We start from the raw sequence: 20,932 nt of genomic DNA, 5'->3' as shown, positions 1-20,932 counted from the left end.
CTGTCGGAACACACGTGGAACACAAATGAAATATATATATATATATATTTAATATGATATAAATCAGTATTATTGTTCATACCGTTGTTATCATTAGTTTTTATGTTATGCCTTTTTAATAATATTATTTTTAAATTATTTTTATTAATGCTGGTTTTCTTATTTATTTATTCTGCCTTTAATGATAACACTTTCAGTGACGCAGCACTGATCTCACTAGTGGATCACGTGAACAAAAAGAAAAAAAAATGTAAATGAAAAAAGAGCAATAACAAGGGCAACGATTTAAAACACTTTAATTTTGGCATAGTTTGGTTTGCATTCAAATTTCTTTTGGTAATTATTTCGTAAATATACAGTAAAATTGGGGCGAGTTAACTTGGGGCCGAGTTAACTACTTGTGGCCGAGTTAACACTTGGGCCGAGTTGACTGACAAGATGGCGCAGCAATGCAGAGTTATGTATGTGTACCATCCAAGATGGCCGTCGTAGTAAAGCGTCACCTTCAGGCTTAGTATACATATATTATTATTACATATTAATAAGCTCTCTGACTGACTATTATTTCATTAATGATAATGAGTAATGGTAATAACAAATTATTAAACTATTGTAGCCAAAACGAGGCCAAGTGGAGCATCTTATTCAAAAATAAAGTACCAAGGCATGAAAAATTAAAATCGTGTACATTACACCCAAACACCGCAACGCTCGAGTTTCAAACATACGGGTAACTAGCTGTACTGAACTTTCTGTGTAAATTGAGGGCGCAATTGCAAATGATGGTGCTTTAGGCGAAATTTGATTGGCTAAATCTATGGCAGCCATCTTGGATGGTACACACACACACAGCTCTGCGTATTTCGAACATCGAATACATTCAGTGTGACCACTGCTTGGGTATTTACCCAAGATCTTGGGTATTTTGACTTGGTCTTGGGTTCTTCGGTATTCCGTTCAAATCCTTGGGTATTTTATTTTTACTACGAAAATTTAATATTTTTGTCATAGAGGAAGAATTAAGAAGTATATTTCAGTCCATTCAAGTAAGCAAAACTCAACGAACTGCACATAACACATTGTTAATTGCTGTAAACATGGGTTCAGAATTGTTTTTTGTGATTTGCGTTGCCATTGATCTTACCTAATTAATGCATTACATACTAAAACTTGATCACTGATCTACTGATAACACTGGCCAACTGAGGGCGTATTTTCTATCCGTATTATCACCTCATGAATATTAATTTTAATAATTAACACAAACAATTACAATAAAAAATGGTTTATAAATTGAACTAAAAGGGAAACTATACATGCGAAAAACATGGGTTTTTTTTCAAATTTTAATGCATTTTCAGGAAGCTTGGGCAATTTTGGGCAATTTTTGCTGAATCTTGGGTAATTTCGACCCAGTCATTGGGTATATCAAAAATTGTGAGTGGTCACGCTGAATACATTGCAGTTAAATTGCTTGGAGTCGAGTTGACTTGGGGCCGAGTTGACCTGCTTCCGAATAAGCCAAATGAGATGGGTGATCGCTCTATAAATACACTTCAATGTTGTGTGGAAACTGTCCCATATTTAACGGTTTCCTAATTATTTAGATCAGATGTCTGGTTTGTGTGCTCTTCAGGCATACGACTCAAGCGAAAATGATTCTGATGAGGATCATTACCAATATCAACGTAGCAAATGCCTAGGCCAGACCTCGAACAACGTCGGGCGTACAACAATGGTAGTGGTACCTGGTAGGGGCGCTGATGAGCCTGGGCCTAACGTCAGCAGTAGTAATACTAGGCCTAATCATACAGAACATGCTTCAGATGGGAGGTGAGCATAGGCCTAGGCGAATGTCATTTCATTATGTTATTTTATTAATAGTATATACTGTAAATTAATAATAATTTTAGGTTTTGCCATAAAGATATTGCACCAGCCACTTTTTAAAATCAAATTTATATAATCTAGGCCTAGCCTACCTAGCCTCGCCCCCGATATTCAACCCCCGGCCCGTGAGCCAAATCCGACCCGCCACAAATTTTAATCCGGCCTGCGAAACATTTTTAGAAAAAGTTTTTCTGTTAAGAGCACACAGGCACCCCTACAGTACAATGTTTACAAGAGTGTGGCTTTTTCTGAGTGTAGCTCACTGCATCTAGTAGTGGTGTAGGGTACTGGCATGGGGAAGGGTAGACCAATGAATGGGGACAATATTGAATGGATGTAGACCAATGAATGGGGACAATATTGAATGGATTAAGTGGGATACTGATATGATGCCCGATGTCTAACCATTTGCGGCACCCCATAGTAGGCTTGGGCATGTTATTCTGTTGGAAACACTGCTTTGAAAACTTATTTTTGAGTCTGAAAGTGCAATTTCCAGAAATGTAGGGGTATCTAACTCTGACGTTGAAAATGTGCTCACCTCAACCCCAACCACTGGTGAGAGGATATTTTTGTGGTTGAAAAATTTCGGGTGCCAGGGTTGGAGAATTTTTTTTTTTTTTCTAAATTCTAAAAGAAAGAAAAGAGAAGAAAAGAAAGTTAAATTCAAATTAAGTCTGAGAGTGACATTTCCGACCATCTAGAAGTGCCATAATCATAAATTTTCTTGCCTCGGCCCCAAACATGGTGGGGCTGAGGTGGTATTTTCCCTTATCTGTGAAAGTTGTCCCCTGATCCTTCTATTTTGAATTCACTGCTTTAAAAGAAAATGGAAGTACACAATTTATGTCGGCCCGCCGTTGGTCTCGACAGATCGAAACTGGCCCCCAGCTTTAAAAGGTTGAATACCAGGGGTCTAGGCCTATGATTTGTACATTGATGATAAATGAAGTTATTGTAAATACTGTAGTAGTAGTAGTAATAGGCTTACCGTGTGTAGCCTAGCTAGTCGAAAGAACCACCCTTTTCCAGAAAAGCCCTTTAATTCGAAATTTGGCATTTAATTTTTTTGGCATATCATATCTTCAAAATTTACCACAGCCATTGTAGGGCTAAGGTGAGTGAGAACTCAAAGTGCCCTTTTTTGAAAAATTCGAACCTCCTTTAAAAATCCTGCCTATGTGCTTGTGTCATGTGCATTTTGTTGGACAAGTGCATATTCCTGGTACTGTTCTGATTGATCAGTAAAACGTTTGATTGACACTGAGCTCTGGAAAAGTACATTATCCTGTTTTCTATTTTTCATCTTTTATGCAAAACATTACTGTTAAAAATTGCATTTTCGGCACACTAAATTTTAGCAACAGGGATGTGTTTTTTTAAAATTGCAATTCATAATTGAACCCCTTTTCTTGTGTTACTGGAGGCAAATGGAGGTAAATGGGTAACATGCAGGAATTAATTTCTGCAAAGGTCTACAGCTTTTAATTTAGGATCTATCAGTCTATATAGCTGTACAAGTGTATCATATTATCATTTTTGGTCAATAAACATGTTCTCTCCTTTTCATTTGGTTTAGAAATACTTTACTGCCACTGCCAGATGAAGTGCTTTCAATGTTTGGTGGAGATGATGTAACTGATGCGGATAAGTTGTCCTGTCATCAAGGACGTGTTCGATCTTTTCCTCATGAAGAGGGGAGTTGGGCTACTTATGTTTATGTGCCAAGTAAGACATTTTTAAACTACATACCACAAGATATTCACATGATAATTACATAATTAATCATTAGAAGGATTCAGTGTTACAGTATATCCTGGAGTCTTAGCATGCTCATGCATCTCCTTGGCTTTAGCAGGGCTTCAGTTTCCCATCCCCCATTCCCTCTTGTAGGATCTTCAGCACCATTTTCACTGTTAATGCCCATAGTAATTGGATCAATATTGGCAAGCATGCACAAACATGTTGCAGTGTGGGATGGTACAGTACCATTTAGGGAAAAGCAAAATATTTTATCAGGGAGCACTGCTGAGGTGGGTGTGAATTCCCCTCAGTGACCATGTATACCTTCGACAGGAAATCTTTGGCACCATCAAAGCTTAAAATGCGGTTTAATTTATGGTCTTGCTCCCCAGGAGTTGTGCACAACACCATCCTTATTGAAATACGTTTTCTTATAAAGTGTTGCTGCTACTCTACTGTATATCATGACCTAAATATATTTTTGTAAATTATTATTTTAGTCAGTGTGACCCACGAGTTTGAGAATCTTGTGTCAGCCTTACTTGATTGCATTCCTGGAAAGTGTAAGATGCACCCAGTGGAGATGTTTCATCTAAGTGTATCACGGACAGTTACATTGAAATATCACTGGATCAGACCATTTGTTGAATCTGTTTCCAACAGACTTGCCTTCTTACCGCAATTTGTGTGTGCATTTGGGAAGCCACATGTCTATGTTAATGACGAGTCAACAAGGTACAGTATTTTCTAGAATACAGTAGTTTCATTGTTTTTCCTAAAATGAATAGTTTATCTTGAGATACACCTATATTATGACAGCCTGTTAAATCCAAGGCACCCCACACCCACAGAGGATAAACAAGTAGTAAACATGAGTTTAAGAATACAGGTACAATATGTGGTTTATTAGTAATATAATGAATTAAAATTCTGTTTTCTGTCCATTCAACAGATCTTTTCTTAGTCTTACCATAAGTCAAGGGGTGAAGGAACTACAAGACATTGTTAAAGAAGTGGATTTAGCTCTTGAGGAATTTAATCTACCATCATTCTATAAGGTCTGTTGTCTGACATGAAGAGATCTAAAGAACAATACCCTAACTTTATCACTCATAGCCAACATATAAATGATACAATGATTTTGAATTGTGATTTGTTTCTCCAGACAAAATTTTCGTTTTTGATCGTAAATCTTGTTTATCATGCCTTGAATAGGACTTGTGAGCTTATAAATATAGTTTAAATGTCAGGTTATGGTCATTTTATTGAATTAATCATTTTCAGCCAGCATCATTTCATGTCAGTATAGGATGGTGCCTAGGAGACATATCCCAACACTTGTCAATAGATCTTTTGCGTAATTTAGAGGTAAGAATTGTTCTAGTAGATCACAATATTATTATTATATGTGTATATCTTGTTATAATATTATTACTGTACTCATGAAGCAGGGGCAGATTGGGACCCAAAGCCTCACCGGCTTGTTGTCTGGCTATTGATTACTATTGTATTTGTTAGAATAAATATATTTTTTTTAAATTCAAAATAAAGTTGAGTGTTTCCTACTCAAAGAATTTATTATAACAGTTTATCATTATTCCGAGTGAATTTATTCAAAGAACCTATCATTTTTGTTTTCAGAGATGTTTCCTTGAGCACTTTTCATCAAAGGCATCGGTTTGGAAGGTCAATAACCTCTGCAGCAAGATTGGTAACAAATATTTCACATTTCCACTTGCATGATGTCATAGAATCTCCAGAGGAATAAACGTATTTAACAGAGCTGTGGATGGTTCATGATGTTCGTTGTTGTACAGTACTGTTGCACTATTTTTATCATCAATCCCGAAGAGCATCACAAATGCATACAGTTATTCAACCTTAGTCAGTTGTTATCTGCAACTAATTTAGGCTTTGACTTTACAAAACAACAAAAGATGTAATTTTTTACAGTATTTTTTATCAAGCTTATCTGAACAATTTGTACAGTATATAAATAAGAATATGTAATATAGAAAATACAAATGGTTTTCATAAAAATTGTTTTTTGTATTCATCATTCTTGTTTAAGCTGGAAGACAGATTTAATAATGTTAAAAATCTATATAAAATTGTTATTCTGCTCAACATGTACATTATTGAAGGAAACTGATATACACTATACAATATATCCAATGCATTAAAGGTTGGTGCCTAGACAGAGTGTAGTACATAGTACGTTTGATCATACAGTAGGTCATATCGGCTATTGCAGTACCCAACCTATGGAAGAATACTAGTATAATAATTTGGAAGCAGATGCATCCAATTATATTATATATTTTCACGCTGATTCACTCTTTAAAGAAAAAAAAAAACAAAAACCACAACACAAAATTTGCAACTATTGCGGGACAGATTTTGACCATTTGCCACACCCAGGACGAATACCAGTGCTGTTTATGACATTGACAACCACTCCATGCTTAAATTGGTTCCACTCACGCTGTAACTCCTGGTCTACGTACTCAGTGTAAATTTCCTCCTTGGATAGGTTTCCAAATGTTCTTTCATTTGATTGAAGTAGCAATGACTGTGTAGTTTCATCCAATTCTGTGCGGGGATAAAAAAAGAAATCAGGCTCTTACATGATAGGCAATAGGTGTACCAAGGAGTATTGACATGGGAGAGGGAACTGGTGGGGGCACAAAAGTTAGGTGAGGGGGTTTTAGCGCACCTGGCTAAATAAGGTTAAATTAGTTTATTTTTAAGTACTTGAGTAATTTATTTGCCAAGCAAACTTCTAGTGGGGTGCATATTGAGGACGTGGGCTTCTTTTGGGAGGCGTGCACCCCAAGCCACTCTAAAACAATTTTGATGATAATGCATGAGCAAATGAGGAAGTCTTACCAGTTATCCTTTCTGGTGTGATAACACCTAGCGTAACATCTGTGGCCGTAACAATAGAACACGTAATGGCCTCTGCTTCCAGTACGCTGATCTCACCGAATGACTGTGATGTCGTCAATTTACCCATCACTACCTGCTTCAAACGTTTTTCCTGCAATTTTAAATTCAAATTAAAAAATTAATGACAACAGTTTTGGGGGAAACAAGATGCAAACTGGAGGTTACTAATGCTATATATCATGACACTTAAGAACTTATTATTCTCAAATGCTTTAATTCTTGCTACACTTCCATACATTAAAACACTTATAATCCCCATCCAGACTATCAAATTTTATTTGACAAAAACATGTGACGTGTCTAAATATGGTCATGATGACATCACATCATGACCATATATTGGCATATCCTGACTATATATGGGCATACGACCGTTTTTGTCAAATAAATTTGATAGTGTGGATAGATCTTTAGTTATCCCTCCCATATGACCTAATTATTTGCGTACAATTCTGATATTCACTAATTCATTCATTTACCTCCTTTCCATTTCTGAGTTTGTGATTTACTTCAACTTGTCTCAAAACATGGCACTCGCCAGACTTTATGAAGCCAATGAATGGACACATAAAGCCCTCGCTTACCAAAACTGAAACAAAATAACAGGACATACTAAATTACAGTACTGTGTTATGATTTGCCATTAAAATCAAGAGAGCAATTTTAATACAAATAAATATCTGAGAGATATCGATTTCCAGTAATTACTATAATGCACGAAAGAAGGAAATCAATTAGCACTTAGACCATATGAAAGTGTTACTGTAGTAGTTATATTTTTGAGGCAGGAATGAAATTCTAATACAATAGCTTTGAGTAGGCATGCACTATATAATTTAAAGTGTTTTTTTTTTTAAGGAAACAATATCTCAACCAAAATTCGAACTCAAGACCCTTCAATTACCATTTGGATGCTCTTCCAACTAAGCTACAAGGCCAACCTTGATACCCCCCTAGGATCAGAGTTGACGTCATCTGTTGACACCCAATTAAGCCCCACCATGTTTAAGTTTTCCCCTGCCAGATTTTACAGTGGCTCCCGACAGCTGGCCCCGGGCCCAGCCGTCCCACTGGCTGGTGCCACCCCGCTTTGGATATTCTTGGGAGTCGCAAGGCATTAGGTAATACATAACAAATAATACATAAATCACATGACGGTATACTTTGGTGTAGAAAGAGCTTCATGCCCTCATTAGACTTATTGTTGAAATATTGTTAAGTACTTTATGAGGCCCATCCTGGGGGAAATGTAAAACATCCACTCAACACTCATGCAAGGGCCTCATCCTGTTTCATTATCCTCCACTCACCAGTATTTTCTGGGTAAGATACCCACTCTATGAGCTCCGCTAACATCTGTAGCGACTGTCTTGGCCACAGTTTATAAGCCTCGCAGGGCTGAACTAAGTTACTCTTCTCCATTAAATCTTTTTCTTTTAATTGCTGTGAATAAATTAGATAATAATAATACAAGAATTATTTATGTTTTCATTTTTGCCACTGCCGCTGGTAAAGAGACACAAATATAATAAAGTACAATGCCTAAGAAGACAACGTTTCCAATGGTAGCCTAATGCCATATAAAATACTTGTGACACTACAAAAAGAAAAAAGTGTTTCCCTAGTTTTCTTAACCCTTACCTGCGATATTCTTTTGTAGTCGTTGCTGGACACCTTCAAAAACTCACATGGAACTGTTTTTGTTTTCAGTGTCAAAACTCTAAAATGGAATTTTGTTGTTACCAGTATTTTTCACACACATTTACAGTAATTATATAGAAGCTGCTAATCTCTTTATTATTCATATTATTGGTTATTTTAGCTACTTTTGTTGTATATTATGTGTAGTATATTGTGTATACATAGAGCAGCATGGTATTTTAACATCATAGACAGTGGATCATTTTTATATCAGCCTTGCTTACAGTACATTTTAAAGGGGCAGTATTACACTAGTACAACATGGTCCTTCTTATTAATAAATAATTAGTATTTATTAATACTAATTATTAGTATTTTAAGGTGGTTGGTGATGCTGTTCCTATGACTGCATACTGTACTGTACACCTTCTAAATCTGCCGTTTATTTACTTAATATCTGACACAAAAGACTAATTATTATTGGTGTTCAACATTAAACATATAACAAACTTTCGGTACACCATGTGTAAATAAAATAAAAGAATATGGTTTTTATTAAGGTAAAAACCACTGGTTGGTTGTCTCGACGTTCCCGTAAGATTGCTCTGACCGTCATCAGGAGAATGATAAAAGATGACTTATGTTGGTCTTAAATAGAGTTGGTGATCGTCCGTGATCTATTGTTTTCCCTTTGAAACAAAGAAGGTGTGAATAGTGCTTGATTGAAGTAGAGAGCTAGGAGTGTCCATAGATCATGACTAATTGTCTTCCCATAATAGAGGATTGTTACATTACTTACTGTGAATTGATTTCCTGACCCTCAATTCTTTCCAAGCTGCCAAAACAATCACCAACTCCAAGCTGAGTAAATAAACAATAACAAGAGAATAAATTGACAGCAGATACTAAATACATACTAACAATTAATGAAAGCTACTGTTTACATGGAGAATTAAGATTTAATACAATAAAAGAGTGTAGTAAATAAAAAATATGAAACAATAAGTAACAATTTCAAAAGGAAATACAAGGGTTTTTTTTTAGGAAAACAATTATTTCTACCATTCAAACCCATATCCAGGCAGATTTTGGGTAGAGGAACACAGGGGGGGGGGGATAACAAAGGAGGGGAAAAGACAGGACAATGTTCTCAACTATTTCAAAATTGTCTGACTAAAATAGATTTTGGAAATGCAAACCTTCACCACATTTTTCTGAATCCTCTCATAGAATATACAAACACTTGATTACCATTCACTGTTCAGTATCATAAATTTCAATTTTGAAGTAGAATAAAACAATCTTTAAAGTTACTATACCTCTGGAAGACCCTTATCTAATAAGAAACTTGTGACATTGCGAGGAGGTTTGTTTGCTTGTTTATTCTTCAAATGTATCCAAGGATCAGTCTGGGCCAATACACTTCCCTTCAATATGATGTAGAATCCGGTATTACCAAAAACTGTGAAACAAACAATTCAATTTCAACTAGTGATACATTTTGAGAAAAACATATAATCAAGGATTTGAACCCAACACTTTTAAGTTTCAAGTAAGATGCTCCACCAACTGAGGCCAAGCTGGTATACTCCCTTGGAGTTTTACATAGTTTTTCTTTTTTTCTCAAGGTATGTAAACAATACACAAATCACATGATAGAAACTTTAGTATGGAGAAACACCTCCAATTATCTTTTACCATTAGTGAAGATGTTCTCCATACCAAAGCTACTCTAATTGATAATTGATCTAATCTTATTAATCTATTTAATATTATACTATGTATTTTGTTATTTATTTTTAACTTATTTTCACATATTATTTACTACTTAAATTATTATTATTATTATCATTAGTGGAAATGTTTTTCATACCAAAGCTACTATAATTGATAATTGATCTAATCTTATTAATTTATTTTATATTATACATATATTTTATTATTTATTTTTAATTGATTTTTACATATTATTTACTACTTAAATTATTATGATCATTAATGGAGATGTTTTCCCATACCAAAACTACTATCATTGATAATTGATCTAATCTTATTAATTTACTTTATATTATATATTACTTATTTTGTTATTATTTACGTATTTCTTATCTCACCTGTATACTCTTCATCCCTCCATATATCTAGGGTGACTACTGCACAGACTTCCTTTAACTCCTTAGCTGTGATTTGATTGGCTATCAGGGGAAATGCTTTCAGGTGCTTGTAAATAATTTTGTTATCCTCTCCTGATCTTTCAAATGGCCTAAATTATTAAATAAATTGAGCAGGTTTTTATAAAATTGAAAATAATGGTTTCTGATGGTAGAAAAATGACTGTGCTCAGAAGCATTTGTATAATACCAAACACAGGTCTTAAGGTACTGTGTGTCCTGATACCATGCAAGACCTGAGGCAGGGCTGGAAAAAGTGTGTGACTGGCGGTCGGAGGCATTGACCTTTAACCTGGAGGCATTTTAGAAAAAAAATTTTTTTTTTGCACATGACAATTTCATGCATTAATATAATATTTTTGCTTGCTTGAAGCCACTAAATGTACTACTGTTTCACTATAATAGTGTAAAGATAGCATTTGGTCCTAGAGGCAGTTAAGTAAGATGATCTTCATGGTCGGAGGCACAAAGTCTTTTTTTTTTTCCAGGCCTGCCTGAGAGCCTTGACATAAATTGAATATAAAAAACCTCCACTTTTGATCACTTACAATTTCTTTAATAATCTTCTAAGGTCTTTGATTCTGTTGGTTTTGATGACCTCGGGGTCAGCGATCTTGCGCTCTTTGTGAAGCAGCATCAAGTGATCCTTTATTTCATGGCTAATCTCCTCTGGTCTTGATCCTTTTTTATTCTGGTCTTTTAAGTTTGAAAGTGTACTCAACATACCTAAAAACATTGACAAAAGTTTAATACATATTTATTTTTTTTTTTAAAAGAACCATAATTTATATAGCGCCTTTCACAATCCGCAGATTTTACAAGCGATTATACAAGGTGCTGGCATCATTATTTCCCTGGTCACTGGATACTGAATTGGCAGATCCGCACATTGTGCAACTTTCTCTGCTGCCTGGAGAGTATCCCTAGTCATTGAAATTGAAAATACAGTAGAAAACTTATTAGCAGTACTGTACAAATATAATACTGTACAAATATAATACAGTACTCAGTGGCGTATCTAGAAGTCTTGAAATAGGGGTGCTGATGGGGAGACGCGAAGGTGAAGTAGGGGGATTTGGTGATCAGTTCAGGGGCGCTAACTTGTAGAATAAGATGATTTTTTTACTACCTGCAAGTGATTTTTTGGGGGGGCGACTGGGGGAACGCGAGTAATTTTTTTGGGGGGCATGCACCCCCGCACACCCTCCTAGATACACCACTGACAGTACTGCACACATAGAATTGAAAGTAAAACAAATACATAAAGTGATATCACTGTGGAAAAATAAGGCAGTGGGTATTGTAACATAAACCAATTTCAAATTCTGATTGGATGTCATGGATTGTATTGGCGTAATATAGCCACTGCCTAAAAATTTACCGGTTGATAAGTTGGTTGCACTCATCAGTGAGATGCCGTCAGCCCTTCCTAATGATATCTTTGGTGTAGCGCGTGCATCAATAAACATCTGGTGATAGTTCTCCATAAAAAAGGAATGATCCTCATCGGATATTTTGTCCAATTCAACTCTGCAAAAAAATATATATAAGAGAATTTAAAGAAGAAATGTTAATTCATGCCAAATATACTTGCCATCAGGCCCATAACTTGGTTCATGGGAAGAGGGGTTTTCTATAGGCCAAGTTTAACTCAGAATTGTTCTTTAATAAACAAAGTTTTGATAATATACTACTAAAAGAGGGGTTCGGTTAAACCCCCAAACCCCTTTAGTAATGGCAGGCCTGGCTTTGACATAATTGCTTGATGATTTGTCTAATTTTTACCTGCCACCTGCTGAAGTTTGTTCACCACATAACCATCGCAACTTGCCATAGTCTATAAACTGCTTACTTTCATTTGTCGGAGGAACTGGTGAAAGTAAAGAAGAATTTATTATTAATAATATAAAATTTAATTTATCGTATTTTTATTATAAATTATAATAATTAATAAATAGGCATCTAGGATAATCAAACATGGGCATACAATATTACAACAAGGCTGTGGGTGAGCTTGTTGTTTGTATTAATTATTAAAATTGAATTAAACATTCTATATATTTAATGAGCAGTCCAGCCCTAGGGTAGGCTGTTCCAATTTCTGTATGCATGTCCTTCATTCCTCCTGATCAAATCTAGGGCCTATGCTTGTCTAGGCCTAGGCCATAATACCTGTCTCTCTCTGCTATTTAGTATTAGGCAGCCTGTTCAGGCCCCCTGACTGACCTGATTGTTGTAATTTTGTAGGTTAGGTAGGCCTACGGTCTAGGCCTAGGCCTATTTACCTTTGTGACGCGTTTGTCGTCGATTTCGACAGCTCCAAGATTGATTTTGTAATTTGTCTTTGTCTGTAAATTGCACTACAGACATCGCTAATTATTTACTACTATTCTAAATGAAATTAATGAAAACCACCAAACTAATATCTCCGAAACGGCAACGGAGAGACGTGCGTGTGTACGTTGTATGAAGGATCCTTTCTAATGTTAGTTGCGTTGTGCTTCGTTGCTATAGGTTACCTGGATTGTTGGATAAATTTATACTTACTTGGTACATGCTGTAGGCCTAATGTAATTTAGATCAAAAAAAAAAAAAAAAATTTAAAAAAAAAAAAAAAAAAAAAAAAAAAAGCAAATGAAAGTAATGAGACTGGAATAAAATAATATTTGATCCATGTTTTCAGATATGTACGTGGCTTTACTACCAATTTTTGTTAGAATTATGGGGAGTCATAGCAACCGAGGCTTTTTAAAACGCGGTAAATATTGGATCCTACTTTGGACTAGTCTGCGATCCAACATTGACCAACTCCGTTGAAGTCTTTGAAAAAGAATCGTTTTGCAGTTGCTTAACATGGCAGATACTGAAAGTATAGCAACATCCTCGCAGATGGATAATCAAGATGACCCTTTGAATGAGCATTCTTCCTATGAGTTAAATCAGATGCGAATGGAATTTGAGTAAGTTTGCAACATACAGTACAGGCTAAGCTATCACAACGAAGCAAGCCTACCTAGTAGGGAAGCGGAAAGCCTTTTGCACTTGCAGCACATGAACCGTGGTTATCCGTTGTCATTGTCGATCGCGTATAGGCCTAGGCCTAGCCCACTTAAACAGCAGATAGAACATATGGAATACAAATAAAATATCTTTATTCTTTATAAAAATTGACTGTTTTTTAACAGTAGGGCTACAAACTATTTAAAATTAAAAACACTAAATCACACTTAAATTAAAAGTTAATTGTTCATCATCATCAAAATTAAAGAAACCGAGAGAAACTCAACGGGGGAGAACAAAGTTTTTTATTGCGAAAGTAATTAACGATTGGATTAGCTTCTCAGTTGAAGCTGTGGATTCACAAACAACAATTAATCAATTTAAATCAAGTCTTAATTAAAAGAACACTGGCTAAATCACCATCAGAAGTTTAAACCATATGTAAGAGACTCGGCCAGTGGCGAATAGGCCTTCAAGATCAAGAAGGTAAATCAAGATAAAGGGCCCTTACCCTACAGTATAATCGTAGCCAAAAATCCTACATAGGCCTAGTTAAGCCTAAACTATGCCAGGCACACCTATCAACATAGTTTTCTCATACCTTTTTAATGATTTCATTTTTGTGGTGCATATTTTATAGGTCTGGGAATTATGTTCTCAAAAATGAAACAGATATGTTTGAAAAATACCTGAAAAGAGTTGAACCGAGTGTAACAGGAGCATCAGTATTACCAGTTCCAAGCCAATCATCCCATGATGCCAGGGTCATGCGGAAGCGGTCTCGTTCGAAAGGAAGTGGCGTCGAGAAACATCTAAAATTGTCAGCTGAACAAAAGTGTGATATTGCTCAAAGAGAAATTGAAGAATTGAGAGAAGATATTGAAAAACATAAAGAGGCCTCTGAGAAAGATATGGATGGCTATAAGGTACTTACCAAGTATTGTAAATTTATTGTTTTAAATTTGATTCAAATAAACATAAATTATCATTATGGTACATGACAAAAATAAGGTAGTGTTTAGATTTGAGATCAGAGTAGACATTGAATAAGAGATTAATTTTATATCACTTAAAAAAACTTGTCAACACCATTTTTAAAAATTTTGACAAATTACATGTCCCATGCATATTGGCTGTGTGAAAAAATGAACTCAGTATGAAAACCATTTTTTTCATTCTCTATTAAATTAAAATAAATAATAAAAATAATGTAATAATTAATTTGCTTATAGGCTACCATGGAGGAGGCTGAGCTAAGACTGTCTGAGCTCAAGAAGTCATTCTATGAGTTCGATAGGGACATTGTGAAGGGTTCGGTTAATTCCCGAAGCAACCGTGTGATAGCGGAAAAAGTGATCAGATACTTTGAAGATAAACAGAGAGCACGGGACACATTAATCGAGAAGTTACGGCTCAAGAATTCTACCTTAAAGGTCCAGAAAAAAAAACTGCATTTACAGCTCAAACAGGTTAGTAAAGGATGCCATAGTGTGACTAGGATTTTAGGTTCTAGACCCTTGCTTCAAGTAAATTACACTTAAAAATATATTTCAAAGGTTGCTTAAGTTTTTTTTGTTAGGTTGCATTTATAACTAGCAGTTGCCATTCAGTTACTTTGTTCATGAATTTTTCTTTTTTCATTAAAATGTCATTTTGACATGAAGAGGCCAGTCACTGCATACAGATTGTGAAAGAGGCACAGTCTATTATAAGTATTAAATACGGCGACTAAGTAATAGAGTGTATAATTATAGTTTTTCAATACTGGATTGACTGTCTTTATATAATTTTGTTGTCATTATCATCGAAATGATTTTCTTTTAAAATTTTAGAAAGAAGAAATGGGTGAGGTGTTGCATGAGGTTGACTTTCAGCAGTTGAAGATTGAGAACAGCCAATATCTTGAAAAGATCGATGAACGTAACCAAGATCTCCTCAGATTGAAACTCATGAGCGGCAACACCCAACAGGTTCTTAATTCATATAAGGTAATTTGGTAATGGCGTACACCTTTGATTTTGATTGTTGAAACTCTATATTTTAGAAGTTCTTTTGAGTTATGTTTTTTATTAAATTGAATAGAAAAAACTGCAGACGTTGACACTTGAATCGGATCGCCTCAATGCAGAAATAAGTTCTAGAAATGACCTGCTTGGAAAAATTGATTCTGAAACAGATACTGTACAATCTGTAAGTTGTTTTTAAAAATAATTATTATTAGAATGCTTAAAATTTTATATATAATTTTCTATTTTTATGTCTTTTGTCCTGACAGCTATACGACATACTCTATAGATAAGATAATTGAACTATGCATAGCACCAATTATTTCTAGGCAGGTTCAGAAAAAGTAATGCATGACAGTGGGACTGCTTTTAGTTTTTTCCTCTCTATTTTGTTTGTGTCTACTGCCCTTGGGTGGGGGTGTGAGTAGACACAGTGTTGTCGTCTGGTATTTGACCTTGTAAGAGTAAATCAGGTGGAGGAATGATGGGATGAGTCATGGCCTAAAAATAAAAGTAAAAAGCAAGTTTACGAAATATTATGCCATACTAGGTAAGACCTGTAGTACCTAGTTAGTTGAATTGACAACACAGTAAGCTGCTAGATAAAACCTGTCATAGATAATGTTCACTTAAAAGACACAAGTATCTGTTATATATCATAGATAAGTTCAAAGATAGCCAAAACATTTTTTTATAATTCTTTGTAATTTTGTTTTGCAGGAGAGAGCAAAAGCTGAAGAAGTAAATCGAAGGCTCCGCCAACAACTTGAAGATTTTAGAGTTCCTGAAGTTGTAGAGTATGTGCAAGAGAAGGCAGACTTGTATGAAATGAATAAAACTGTCAGAAGTTGGGAGAGGAAGGTGGAAATTGCTGAGGTGAGGTTTGACTTCTCTCTCAACGACATCCAACATATGATGCTGCTTTATAAAGCAGTCATTATTTACTCCTAAGAAATTGTGTGCAGAAATTAATTATATACAGTAATCTGGAATATTTCAAGAATAAAAACTTGACGGTTTAAAATGTAATTCATACTTAAAAATTCTTTTTATTATAGATGGCGTTGCGTGCTAACCGCAAAACATGGCAGCAATTAAAAGCAGCAAGTCAACAACAGCAACTGTGGAATATTGAGCCAATCAAAATGTCTTAAGCAAATCACATGATCTGATGATGCTCTTGTAAGAGTTGATAGTTACCCCTCTTCCATTAAAAGTTTCTATTTCATTCAAGCAAGATGCATATTATGTTCATGATATACCAAACATTTTTAATGTAAAGTCTTTGATTGAGAGTATTGTACAGTTTATTATATTAAACAACATTGATATGTTGTAATTCCAATTAGTAGTTCATTATGTGTATATATTGAATTGTTTCATACTAAAATGCTTGTAAGGAAAAAAAATGTTTTCATTGAAGACTCTAAAAGCAAAGCATGGATTACAATGCACTAATACTGTATATAGATCATTTTAAAAAAAAGCGAGCTTTACTGGTATTTTTACAAATTTTAATTTTAAAGCCAAACTTGAGAAAAAATTAATTTTAGGGCAGATTTTGATGTCACAAAGCCACTGAGCCAAAGTAGTACCAAGGTAGTACGTAACTGTACACCGTATTTTGGCCTCTGTAGCGCCCTCTATTGATGACTAACATTTTAACCAAAGAGTATAAAACTGCAAGAGGTCCGACTTCCCTGATTGTAATGGCTTAGATCATTTGGCATGTGAATTTAACACTGTCTTGAGTGATAACGATATAGAGGTGTTCCTTAGATTATATGTTTTATTATATGCAGATGACACGATTATTATGGCTGAAAGTCCAACAGAGTTACAGAAAGCATTACACGCTGTTAAAAATTATTGTGACATGTGGCATCTCACAGTAAATACAAGTAAAACTAAAATTGTTATTTTTTCAAAAGGTAAAGTGAGAAACATACCGGTTTTCACGTTTGGTGACGAACAAATTCACACTGTTGATGATTATGTTTATCTTGGCACAACATTTAATTATAATGGTAATTTCAATAAAGCCATAAATAAGCAAGTTTCTCAAGCAAAAAGAGCAATGTATAGTATGTTAACAAAGGCCAGAATAATAGGTTTGCCTGTAGATATTCAATGCGAACTATTTGATCAGCTTGTTTTGCCTATCCTCATTTATGGCTGTGAGGTTTGGGGGTTTCAAAAATTAGACCAGATTGAAGTGTTTTATAGAAAATTTTTGAAAAATATCTTAAAACTAAATAAATATACTCCCAACAGTATGGTCTTGGGTGAAGTAGGTAGATCAAAAGTCCAAGTGACAATTGAGAAAAGAATATTAAGTTTCTGGGTTCGTATTTTGGAAGGTAAACAGAGTAAACTGCCAAATATTATGTTTAAGCTGTTAAAGAGATTACATGATCAGGGTACATACATTTCGAAATGGACAAGTAAGATTAAAAGTGTACTTGACAATTGTGGTACTAATCATGCTACCCAATAAGGATAGAATTGATTTATGTAGGTTTAGATGTGGTAATCATAAGCTACCGGTTCATAAAAGATACCTCCGTCATGATATTGATATCAAATGTATGCTATGTAATCTTAATAATGTGGGGGACGAATTTCATTACTTATTTGTATGTCCCCTGTTAAATATTGAACGGGAGCGACTTATAAAAAAGTACTATTACACCAGACCCAATGCCATGAAAATGTACCAGTTATTTAACACAAGTAGTAACAAAGAGAAGTCTAATCTCGCCAATTTTGTTTCGAAAATCATGGGCTTATTTTAGTTTTGTACCGGTACATTCTGTTGTGAAAGGGTGGTGTCCGCACCTCGTTATTTATATATATTTTTCTGTTACCAAGAAGCTGAATGTTCTCTCCTTACCCTGAAAGGGGTCCGTTTAGAGAAATAAAGTCTATTGTCTATTATTATCTATTGTAGATTTTGTAAACTGCCACGAAATAAGGGCGCCCTACACATAATTTAGAAATTCGTACGCGTTCCTCTTATCTTTTAAAGGCCACGGACCTCTTGCAGTTTTATAGGCCTACTCATTATTTTAACTTAAAGGCAGGCTCCGGAGGAAAACAAAATGGATATGTTGTACAACTGACTCAAAAATGGAGTTTGACAAAAGCACTCGGGAACGGTTATTGAGATACAAATTTTTGAATATTTAAAAACTGGGGTTAAATGTGCGCCACATCTCGGTTAGACATTTAATTAAGATAGTTGCAGTCTAACCATTTGAATATGTTGTCATTCAATATTTCATTTGCCATCGTAGATTGGTAAAATATAGTATTTTAATTTGTGTAAAAAGTATATAATATGTTGCATTAAATATGAAAATTAATGTTCTTGTTCCGTGTATTGGATTAGAATAAATTGAAAAAAATATGTAATTAAATTCATGATGTACAGTATTATAATATTAATGATAATAGGATGGTAACAAAAATAATAATAATGATGATGATATTAAATTGGAGTTTAAATTAAATTAAAGCAGTTTAATATATCTGTTATGTAATTTGTTTTATGTTGAATTTAGATTAAAAAACTTGTTAAACATTTGCATCATCATTGTCAGTATCGTCATTGTCATCGCATCAACATCGTCATTATCATAATCGTTAACATTATTATCTTCCACGTTGTCAACGTCATCATCACAGTTATGTAACGCTCGGGGACCAAAGCTCTGTAGCCTCACTCAAAGAGGGCCCGGAGTGGCCCTGGGGCTCTGCTACAATTACCTAGCACTTTAATACGGAGCCATAATAGTGGCTAAGCATATGCTTTTTCAGGCCCAGTTCCAGTTCAAATGGGCCACGGGGGCCCCTCTTATTACTACCAGTACTCGGCTGCATCCGCTCCTACCCTACGGCTCTGCTATAAAACATTGCAATAAAAGAATTAAAAAAATTATTACATACATGTTAATACATTATACTATACATAACACAAAACAAAAACAAAAAAACAATGTATAGGCCTAGAAATAATTCGGATGAAAAGACACCGTTGATTGGAGCATAATAACGATGGTCATTTTATTATAGATTGGCCATCATATTAACTGACTGTTTGGAAGTGTTCACGATTTCAAAAAAGAATATGAAAACCTACTTTTTACATTTTTCTAGCGCTTTTTATCCACTGAAAAAAGGGACCGAATGATTTTACCATGCTATACACCATTGGCCTCATCATGTTTCACAGCAAAATAATTCGTGGTATCGAAGTAATACTTTATTAAAACAATCATTCAATTTGGTTACCTAACCGCCTTTATATTGGTATTTTCAAGCCTATTAGACAAGAAGAAAAAATGATCCAGAAGTCGTAGGCCTACAATTATTAAGGGGAAGGTAAATTTTTGTCCGTCTGTGAATTCTTATGTTAATAGAGTCTGTTATTTTAATATTGGAATGGTACCTTATAGAATATACCCAGGGGCAATATAAGGAAAATCTTGGCAGGAGCCATGCGACGTGTGCTGAGAGATTTTTTTTTTTGAAATCCTTGAGACCATATCACTAAAGGAATTTGAATCGAAAATTAGCTTGTTTTGGAGTAAGCCTACGCTAAGAGCTCCTTGCTCTCCCAGGATCCGTCCCTTACAACGATTGATTGAATGATTACTATATTGGCAAAGTTTCATTGGAACCTGATCAATATATTCATGATTAAGCATGCACGCTATGAAATGCACGTATGCAAATGACGATTTATGTATAGATCCAAATTAAAGTAAAATGTGTTTGCAAAATATTAGTTGATTACGGTATATTGTTAAATATTCACAAGATATTTTTGACATTGTCTAATTATTGAATAGTCTCTTCAACCTTAAAACATTTCCTCTATAAGAGATTGCTCACTGACACTCCGGTCTCTTCGTGAGCGAAAATATGCAAGGGCCCCTAGCATTTTCTCACCCCAGACCCCACGACTCGTCGTTACTCCACTGCATCATCATCAGCATCATTGTCGTTGTCATAATCATCATCAGTATATTATCATTCATATAATTATCAAAATGACAATTATAATTTTATTGCTGTATACATCCAAAATGGAATTAACCAGTTTGTTTCATGAGTAATGATGATGATGATATAAATGTAAGAATTCTGCGGTTATTGCGCATAGTCCAATGCGTTTTTTTTTTTTATCGATTTCGTTGTGACCGTGATTAAAAGCAGTTTCATACAAATATGAACTAATATTAAGCTTCATTTTGTTACCACGTATAAAAAAACCTATATTCATAAATTTGTTTCCAAAATATCCAATTTATATAATCCTAATCTAAAAATAATCGTCAATAAGACCGGAAGCCTGTAGAATTAATGCATTAATGTATAAAGTGCTGTAATATTATTGAGGTTTAGGAGAGTTAAACGTTTCTGTACAGTACCGGTACTTCATTCTTTGAAGCAGTTGTACTTACAATTCTTATTGGTAAAATTTTACATACCCTTACTATCAATTTTAATTTCAAATTACATATATAT

At 34.7% G+C, this 20,932-nt stretch overlaps 3 protein-coding genes across 4 annotated transcripts; 2 read left to right on the top strand and 1 right to left on the bottom strand.

Annotated features, from left to right (window-relative positions):
• The first annotated feature begins 1,440 nt into the window (after positions 1 to 1,440).
• Positions 1,441 to 5,833, top strand: LOC117124073 (U6 snRNA phosphodiesterase-like). Its single transcript, XM_033270205.1, has 6 exons — positions 1,441 to 1,833; positions 3,470 to 3,618; positions 4,134 to 4,368; positions 4,586 to 4,691; positions 4,918 to 5,001; positions 5,275 to 5,833. The coding sequence occupies exons 1-6, from the start codon at positions 1,613 to 1,615 to the stop codon at positions 5,374 to 5,376; spliced, it is 897 nt and encodes a 298-aa protein (XP_033126096.1). The 5' UTR covers positions 1,441 to 1,612; the 3' UTR covers positions 5,377 to 5,833.
• A 145-nt stretch (positions 5,834 to 5,978) lies between these two features.
• On the bottom strand, positions 5,979 to 12,891 carry LOC117124072 (cyclic nucleotide-binding domain-containing protein 1-like). Of its 2 annotated transcripts, none has more exons than XM_033270203.1 (12): positions 12,680 to 12,891; positions 12,180 to 12,264; positions 11,776 to 11,924; positions 10,943 to 11,120; positions 10,338 to 10,486; positions 9,543 to 9,685; positions 9,023 to 9,084; positions 8,224 to 8,302; positions 7,893 to 8,025; positions 7,062 to 7,171; positions 6,523 to 6,673; positions 5,979 to 6,225 (listed from the first exon to the last, which is right to left on the bottom strand). In XM_033270203.1, exons 1-12 carry the CDS (start codon positions 12,762 to 12,764, stop codon positions 6,017 to 6,019), a joined length of 1,533 nt encoding a protein of 510 aa, XP_033126094.1. In that variant the 5' UTR covers positions 12,765 to 12,891; the 3' UTR covers positions 5,979 to 6,016. The 2 variants fall into 2 exon arrangements, with proteins under 2 accessions (XP_033126094.1, XP_033126095.1); XM_033270204.1 differs by lacking the exon at positions 12,680 to 12,891 and adding an exon at positions 12,621 to 12,660.
• A 242-nt stretch (positions 12,892 to 13,133) lies between these two features.
• LOC117124071 (coiled-coil domain-containing protein 113-like) lies at positions 13,134 to 17,871 on the top strand. The gene is made up of 7 exons (XM_033270202.1): positions 13,134 to 13,354; positions 14,035 to 14,320; positions 14,627 to 14,863; positions 15,227 to 15,382; positions 15,477 to 15,584; positions 16,121 to 16,276; positions 16,459 to 17,871. The coding sequence occupies exons 1-7, from the start codon at positions 13,248 to 13,250 to the stop codon at positions 16,552 to 16,554; spliced, it is 1,146 nt and encodes a 381-aa protein (XP_033126093.1). The 5' UTR covers positions 13,134 to 13,247; the 3' UTR covers positions 16,555 to 17,871.
• Positions 17,872 to 20,932: the final 3,061 nt, after the last annotated feature.

The sequence above is a fragment of the Anneissia japonica genome, unplaced genomic scaffold (assembly GCF_011630105.1).
Source record: "Anneissia japonica isolate Jap-2015-1 unplaced genomic scaffold, ASM1163010v1 scaffold522_len1101056_cov227, whole genome shotgun sequence".
Classification (NCBI taxonomy): Eukaryota; Metazoa; Echinodermata; class Crinoidea; order Comatulida; family Comatulidae; genus Anneissia; species Anneissia japonica.
This window is presented reverse-complemented; position numbering and strand designations above follow the sequence as displayed.